At 43.7% G+C, this 8,633-nt stretch overlaps 1 protein-coding gene across 1 annotated transcript in view; it reads left to right on the plus strand.

The window, feature by feature from the left end:
• The window catches only part of slc24a3 (solute carrier family 24 member 3), a 355,668-nt gene that overhangs the window by 338,569 nt on the left and 8,466 nt on the right, over positions 1 to 8,633 (plus strand). Inside the window, exons 14-15 of the mRNA XM_043696519.1 lie at positions 1,521 to 1,635; positions 6,827 to 6,939. Coding sequence (XP_043552454.1) covers positions 1,521 to 1,635; positions 6,827 to 6,939 — 228 coding nt within the window. The remainder of the gene's footprint in view (positions 1 to 1,520; positions 1,636 to 6,826; positions 6,940 to 8,633) is intronic.

The following is an 8,633-nucleotide window of genomic DNA, read 5'->3' on the forward strand; positions in this document are numbered from 1 at the left end:
GTATTTGTGTATATGTGTGTGTGTATAAGTGTGTGTGATTGTATGTGTGTATATGTGTGTGATTGTATGTATGTGTATGTGTGTATATGTGTATGTGTGTGTATGTGTATGTGTGTGTTTTGTTAACAGCTGTTTTAAGGAGTAGGTGTTCTGGTAGTCTCGGAAATATCACAAGACAGAACAATCTGGGAGAAAATGTGAGAAGGCATCCAAAAGACTTCAGCCAGGTGCTCTGAGTGATGCACTTGCCCGTGGTGTGGTCCAGAACCTGGCTATTTAAGCCGTCTCTGTGAGGTCAGGCCCAGTGATACAAACTGGACACAGCTGTGGGCTGGCCTTCTGTCCTCTCCATTATGCTACCGGGACCACCTATGTGAGTGACCGCACTGGCCCACAAGCTAAAATATGTCACATTTGTCCGATTACCAAATATCGGCCAACGTTTTATAGCCGCTGTTCTCTCAATTCGCCCTTCGACCTTTCTGGTGCAATAGATGAGATTTTCTTTGGCAAATTGGCTCTGTAGACGTGGGATGTTTATGAACTCCACTTTGAGAATTAATTTGAAAGATTTTAAGATTCATAAATACAGTACTGGGTTGAAAGCATCAACATCATTGCAATTAGGGATGGACCTTAGCTTAAAAAGACATCTGTCAAGCTTGATATTGTTACTCATTTGTTCTGCTCACTCAGATGTTAGTGCTCAGGAATTCTTCCTATACCAGTATCAAGGGGTCCCAGGCAAGACTTAGCATAGGTTCGGTCCAGAGAAGGACCTTGCCTTTAGTCATGTTCAAGCTTTGCTCTAGTTTAGTGCAATGAAAAATCAGTTTCTGTTTCACATCCCAGCTCCTCCTATGGGCTCAGATGAACAGTTTCAGGCAGTTTTGTGTCATGGGGCTCTCACACCGTTTGGACTTGGGTTAAGATGGGACAATCAATAGTCATGCGGTCAACATGAGAAAGTGTCCCCTGCTGGCACTCTAGGTGGGATTAGACTCCAGTCTGCAGCAGTGAGGGGACTCACCGAGCATCATGATGCAGACCATAAGTAAGGCAAGAATGTAGCAAAGTTTTTCCCCAATGGCAATTATGTTGCACCTCTCTAATGCAAGAATAATGCAGGGAGCCAAAGCTTTTGTATGGAGTACTGGGAGGCACAAAGACAGAAGAAGCGAACATAATGTGAACAACCAAAATGAATCCATAAAAGGATTCTCTGGTATGATGTAGAGGAGTCGGTATTGGACTGATGCAGACAAAGTTAAAAACCACACAACACTAGGTTATAGTCCAACAGGCTTATTTGGAAGGACTAGCTTTCAGAGCGCTGCTCCTTTGTCAGGTGATAAACAAGCAGCACTCCCAATACTAGTGCTTCCAAATAGACCTGTTAGACTATAACCTGGTGTTGTGTGGTTTTTAAATTCTCTGGTAGTTATCTTAGTGCGAACGCCAAAACATAAAGGGTTCAGAATCCTGTGTTCAGTTACCGAGAGTAATGTGCTCTTGTCTAGGTCACGATAATTGGGTACACGCTCGGAATTCCGGATGTTATAATGGGAATCACCTTCCTGGCAGCTGGGACAAGTGTACCGGATTGCATGGCCAGCCTTATAGTTGCCCGGCAAGGTAAGCAGAGTACAGAGATCAGCACTAAGAGTAATATATTGCCACTTGATTGTTGATTTAAATGTTCAAACCTGAATTGTACAGCAAGCTGCTTATCTTGGATATAATTTGGTGGAATCAGACAGCTGCTTCTCCATCCACATATTGCAAGGTGCTGCCCTTGTAGTACATTGCAATGTTCTTCCTTTCTTAGCACTTGTGTATTCATGCTGATCAAAATAAGGAATATCCTGCAGAGAGGACGGAACATTCCTAATCCCCAAAGCTAGCTTCGAGTTCTCTCCAGCACAGTCCGGTTCTGGGTTTGATCCAAACCACTGCTCCTTCGTTTCCATCTTCAACAGTCCACACAGAAGACAACCCACTGCCACGCTGTTGTCAATTTTCACTGAATTAATGCTCACAGCCAAGGCTCACAAAATCCACCCAATTCGAATCCATTTGGGTGAATATTGCTGCATCCTATCTAAGTTTTGTGTACTTTTAAAACAGTCTAACTTTTAGCTCCTGTCATGTTGCAGGACAATTCTAAATCAGAGCACTGAGACCTGTCCGTATCTAAAGCCAGGGTGTGTGCAGGTTTAATGGCAACATTGATTTAAACTTCAGACATCAGCACCAAGGCCTGTTCATACACCCCTAAATAGTCCCCTAAGGCAGAAAGATAAAATAAAAAGATCTTGCCTTGAGATTTTCAGGAAGAGGTTGGCACCGCGGGGAGTGGAGTTTTTTTATTTCCCCCTCCAACTCTATTTTGATTTAATCCCTGCCCTCCCCTTCACTGTTTGATCACAAAACACCCTCTGGGAAGAGCACTGCTTGTCACTGGCCACCTGAGTGTTTCTTTTTTTCTGGTGGTGGAAATTGAATAAAGATTTGTACAGATCTATATGGACTTCAGTAAGGCATTCGGCAAGGTTCCCCATGGGAGACAGAACTGGCTCAAAGGTAGAAGACAGAGGGTGGTGGTGGAGGGTTGTTTTTCAGACTGGAGGCCTGTGACCAGTGGAGTGCCACAAGGATCGGTGCTGGGTCCTCTACTTTTTGTCATTTACATAAATGATTTGGATGCGAGCATAAGAGGTTCAGTTAGTAAGTTTGCAGATGGCACCAAAATTGGAGGTGTAGTGCACAGCGAAGAGGGTTACCTCAGATTACAATGGGATCTTGACCAGATGAGCCAATGGGTTGAGAAGTGGCAGATGGAGTTTAATTCAGATAAATGCGAGGTGCTGCATTTTGGGAAAGCAAATCTTATTAGGACTTATACACTTAATGGTAAGGTCCTAGGGAGTGTTGCTGAACAAAGAAACCTTGGAGTGCAAGTTCATAGCTCCTTGAAAGTGGAGCCGCAGATAGATAGGATAGTGAAGAAGGTGTTTGGTATGCTTTCCTTTATTGGTCAGAGTATTGAGTACAGGAGTTGGGAGGTCATGTTATGGCTGTACAGGACATTGGTTAGGCCACAGTTGGAATATTGCGTGCAATTCTGGTCTCCTTCCTATCGGAAAGATGTTGTGAAACTTGAAAGCGTTCAGAAACGATTTACAAGGATGTTGCCAGGGTTGGAGGATTTGAGCTATAAGGAGAGGCTGAACAGGCTGGGGCTGTTTTCTCTGGAGCATCGGAGGCTGAGGGGTGACCTTATAGAGGTTTATAAAATCATGAGGGGCATGGATAGGATAAATAGACAGTCTTTTCCCTGGGGTTGGGGAAGCCAGAACTAGAGGGCATAGGTTTAGGGTGAGAGGGGAAAGATATAAAAGAGACCTAAGGGGCAACTTTTTCACACAGAGGGTGGTACGGGTATGGAATGAACTGTCAGAGGAAGTGGTGGAAGCTGGTACAATTGCAAAATTTAAAAGGCATCTGGATGGGTATATGAATAGGAAGGGTTTGGAGGGATATGGGCCGTGTGCTGGCAGGTGGGACTAGATTGGGTTGGGATATCTGGTCGGCATGGACGGGTTGGACCGAAGGGTCTGTTTCCATGCTGTACATCTCTATGACTCTATGACCTGTTGTCTCTCACTGTGTCTTACACTTGCACACACACAACATGGGTGCTGGGGTAAATATAAGCACTACCGCAGTTAGGCGGTAGTGTAGGGGTAAAGAAAATAAAAGGAAAACTTAAAGAAAGAAAAGGAAATATAAACAGGAGATTAAGAAAAAGAAAAAAAAAGAAAAAAGATCTTGCCACTGGCAAAGGTACATGGGAAGAGATCCGAGAGGCAGATTCAAATATAAACCAAACAAGTTTCTCAAATACTAGAGTAACGTCATTTGGGGTGGCACAGTGGCTCAGTGGTTAGCACTGCTGCCTCACAGCACCAGGGACCCAGGTTCAATTCTAGCCTCGGGCGACTGTCTGTGTGGAGTTTGCACATTCCCGTAGTCGAGCACTGAGATGGGCTGAAGGGATGAAATGCATGAAGAATGCCCAATCCGCCCAACTTACAGGGATGCAGAGATTGTTTGGCCTCAAGAGAAGGATCGAGCATAGGGAGGGGCAAAGCCTGGGAGGTACTTAGACGGGGAAGTGAGAATTGTAAACGTGCAACAGTAGCCAACATAAGTCAGTAAGCATAAAGATGATAAATGAATGGGACTTGCTGAGATCAGCGAAGGTCTACAGAGATTGGAGGACGTCCAGGAATAGTGAAGTCTAGAGGAGAAAAATGTGGGCGAGGTATTCGTTAGCAGACAGGCTGAGCCTGGTAAGTGGACGACTAGGTAAGTGCAAGGTAGAAGTATGCGGTCTTCATCATGGGGAGGAAATGTTGTCAAAAGTTCCGCTTGGGGGCTCCAATAGGTTGCAAATTGCCTGGGTCAGCCTGAAACAATGGATGAGCTGGAGAATAAAAATGCAGATGACAGTGCAGACTTGAAGGAGTGGGTTTCCCTGGTTTTCAGGCTGTGTGTGTCAGGGGTGGGGCTTTAAATCAGGAGGGAGCAGGTTTAGTTCTCTTACACGTCTTTGCTTTTCTCAGCTCATTACATATTCATGTGCGGATAAGGCGCCAAATCTCAAAAGCAAACAGGCAGCAAGCTCTGTCGCCACCAGATCTTCTGCTTCCATCATCTGTGCGCCATATTGAAAAAGGTCGTCTCAATGGAAATTCGGTCTTTACATCTGGATCAGGGATTCGAGTAGATGGAAGTCAAAGGGGCCAAGCATGGACCCTTCAGCAGACTGAGACACAATGGTACAGAGCTGAGAAGAGAGGCCAGCTCTGGAGATGTTCAGGCAACGTTCTGACAAAAAGAATTAGAATAAAGATAAGGCAGTCCCACTGGTTTACAGAGCAAGGAAGATGTATCTGAGGTGAATGGTGGGATCAATTTTGCAGAAGGCTACAGAAAGGACGAGGAAGAAACCTACTCCAAGTTCATGGCCGTAATGTGTGAATTTGTGTGATTTTGATATGGATTCTACCAGTGCTCTTACTGAAGTGGAAACATGATTGGAGAAATTATGATATGGAATTGGAAGCAGTAACATGCATTGCTTTGAGAACACGCGAGGACTTTGAAGATGATGTCACAAATGGAAATTGTTTGCAATGACTGAAGAGCCAGGAATCGTTTCAGAAGGAGCAGGGCATGATGGTGATTTTGAAATGGAGGGGACAGTATCTGAGAAAAGAGAACTGATTACCACACCCGGTAAAGGTGGTCCAGAAGCGAAGACTGGTAATGTTTCACCCAATGAAGGAGCAGCACTCTGAAAGCTTGTGATTTCAAATAAACCTGTCGGACGATAACCTGGTGTTGTGTGACTTCTGAGCTTAGACGGGGACAAGGGAAAATAGGAAAGCCAAGGATTCTTGGCTCAGGTAGCGAGGAGAGCTGCTTTTGGGCGAAGTTATTCTTTCAGAAAGCAGGGATTGGGATTAATGTTGGCAAGGTTCACTGCAATTCACAACATCAGCAAAACAGTTCAGAAAAAGCTTGTCAATGGCACCAATTTTCTTTCAAAGTAATTAGATATTCTGGAGGGGAATGTAGAGAGTGGTTGTGTTTGTTGATGCACTGGCAGAGTCCAAAAAGACAAGGTATTAAGAGAAGTAAAAATGACAGGAATCAAAAGCAGTGCATTCATGTCTAAAACAGCAACCTGTTCCACACAAATAGACACAGTGGAGGTTCAGGTTACATAGATATGAGCTGGAAACTGAGGTTCCGGAGAGGATGATATTGGAGGATGGAGCATTAAAGATAGTGAGGACAGCTGAGAGGATCATCAGGGTCTCTCTCCCCTCCATTACAGACACTTACACCACATGCAGCATCCGAAAGGCTAATAAGAGCATTGTGGAAGACACCACACACCCCTTTTTCAAATGCTTCTCCCTTCTGCCATCTGGCAGAAGATACCGGAGCATTCAGTCTCTCATGGTCAGTCTGTGCAACAGTCTCTTCCCCCAAGCCATCAGACTCCTTACCTTATGGTCGGATTGTTCCCATCTGAAATTCTTTGCACAATTTCAAATTGCTGCTAGAACAATGTCTATTAATTGCCATTCTTATTATTACACTGTAACTTGCGTGTTTTGCACTTCTTATGCACTTTATGCTGCCCTGTGTATGATCGTGTAGTTTGTCCTGTCCACGCAGCACCTTGGTCCTGGAGGAACGCCGTCTCGTTTTTTACTGAATTAGTTGTATATGGCAGAAATGACAAACAAAAGCTTCTCTGCTCTTTACTCTGAAGTCAGAAGACCTTAACTGGCTAAAGAAAAGGAAGCAGAGGGTCATTTCAAGAGATGTTCAATTATTCTGGGGTTGGGGAACGGTGTTGAGTAGGATACTGGGAGTCTGTGCTGACTGCTATTCCTAATGCACATAATGATCTAGAATTGTAATATCACTGCAAAATTGTTAGATTTGCACAAGGCATCAATCCAGGAGATATTGTGTACTTACAGGAGGCAGCCGGAATCTTACAAAGCCAAGATGGAGGCTTCGCTCCAATAGCAAACCATGATCTGCACAAGATAATGTACGTTTTGAGTAAAAATGGATGGTGTGTGTTCTCTGTCCATGGGTTAGACCTTAATAAGGGGAAGTGAAAGAAATATTCCAATCATTGACTGGTTCAGCACTCAACATGTCCAAAAAGTATGAGGTAACAGCAAAAGAGTGAATAGAGTGTTGGATAACGAATGACATCTTCTGATCTTCACAGGCATGGGAGATATGGCAGTATCTAATTCTATAGGAAGCAATGTCTTCGACATCTTGATGGGGCTTGGCCTACCCTGGACTATAAAAACAATTATGGTGAATTACGGCTCATACGTAAGTCTTCGGCTGAACCCCTGCGCGGTTATTGAGTGTAAACATATTGCAGTCTTCACCTCTTTAGCCTGACTTTATTTATCAACTTTCTGAAGTGATACACAGTGCCCAAAATGTAGTATTTGTTTCTTGGACTCTCTAACATTGCACTAAACGTGTTGTCCTCCCCGCTTCCCAACTCATAACTCAATCCAATAGTTCACACAATTAAAGCCAGCCTTGGCAATGATCCTCCAGATGAAGGGCTTTTGCCCAAAATGTCAGTTTTTCTTGCTCCTCGGATGCTGCCTGACCTGCTGTGCTTTTCCAGCACCACTCTAATCTTGACAATGATCTGCATATTCCAACAGACTCTTTCCATTTCGACCTTTGCAAAACTACATGGTCTTCTTTCAGTGTGGGTGTCTTTCCTTCCATTAACACCTTCAACATTAAAATCCCACCAAGAGTCCGCGACTGCACCAGACAACCCCCACCCAATGATTTTTGCTCTTGATCCATCTTGAACAATTTGGATTATTCAGAAGTGTTAGATGCCGAACAACTAAAGATTACTGAAGATGAAAAAGGAGGGAAATTGAAGCACCATGGAAATCCATCTGATGGATACAAGAGCAGCACAGTTGGAGGTGAATAGTTAAAGGTGAATGAGACAGTACAAGTCTCCCAGGGTTGGTGATGATTCACCACGGCAGATTCGCCAACTTTGATTAGCCACTGCCAGTTCTCCACCAGCGTTTCTCCACTGTGGTTGTTTGATCTCTGGAGACTATTTGCCACCGGAAATATATATATGTACTGATTGTTTTCCCTCTCACCTGTTCTTTCATACTTCTCAGTCCCCTTTATTTATCCGACTACATACTACATACTGATAAAAAAAAGAGGTAAAATAAATATCATTTTATTGGTTTATATATAAAAATGAGTTACAAACTTTAACCAGAAAAAGGAAATATATTTTTAAAATCTTTATATTGGCAGTAAAATCTCACATTAATATTAAACAATGAAAATTTTTAGTTCATTTGATAGTTATGCGCTATTCCTCTAAGATATTCCAAAGAATCTCTTTCACCGTATTCAAGAACAATTTTTTTTATTCTATCGTTTGCGTCTCGATTTCTTTTAGCTTTATTTGTGGTGGGTAACCCGCTATCAGCTGTTCCATATATAAATCACGCCCCTTTTGCACTTTCATTAACGTTCCAATAAATTTCCATATAATTGGGTGGTGAGCTCCGAGTTCAAAAGCAATTCTCCGATGAGCAGCTTCAGCATGATTATTTGTGCGATCTTCATCGTTTATTGTTGTCTCATAGACCGACCACATATCATGGGGAAACAAAGGTGCCCTTCGGCTACTGCCATATCTATTTTTCCTCTGCTCCGTTATCCGGCTTATATACTTTGTATCTAATTGGAATCACCAAATGCTGAAGATCAGTAGGGTTTGATTAGATTAGATTACTTACAGTGTGGAAACAGGCCCTTCGGCCCAACAAGTCCACACCGACCCGCCGAAGCGCACCCACCCAGACCCATTCCCCTAACACTACAGGCAATTTAGCGTGGCCAATTCACCTAACCTGCACATTTTTGGAGTGTGGGAGGAAACAGGAGCACCCGGAGGAAACCCACGCAGACACGGGGAGAATGTGCAAACTCCACACAGTCAGTCGCCTGAGGCGGGG

Source organism: Chiloscyllium plagiosum, chromosome 9, assembly GCF_004010195.1.
Source record: "Chiloscyllium plagiosum isolate BGI_BamShark_2017 chromosome 9, ASM401019v2, whole genome shotgun sequence".
Taxonomy (NCBI): domain Eukaryota; kingdom Metazoa; phylum Chordata; class Chondrichthyes; order Orectolobiformes; family Hemiscylliidae; genus Chiloscyllium; species Chiloscyllium plagiosum.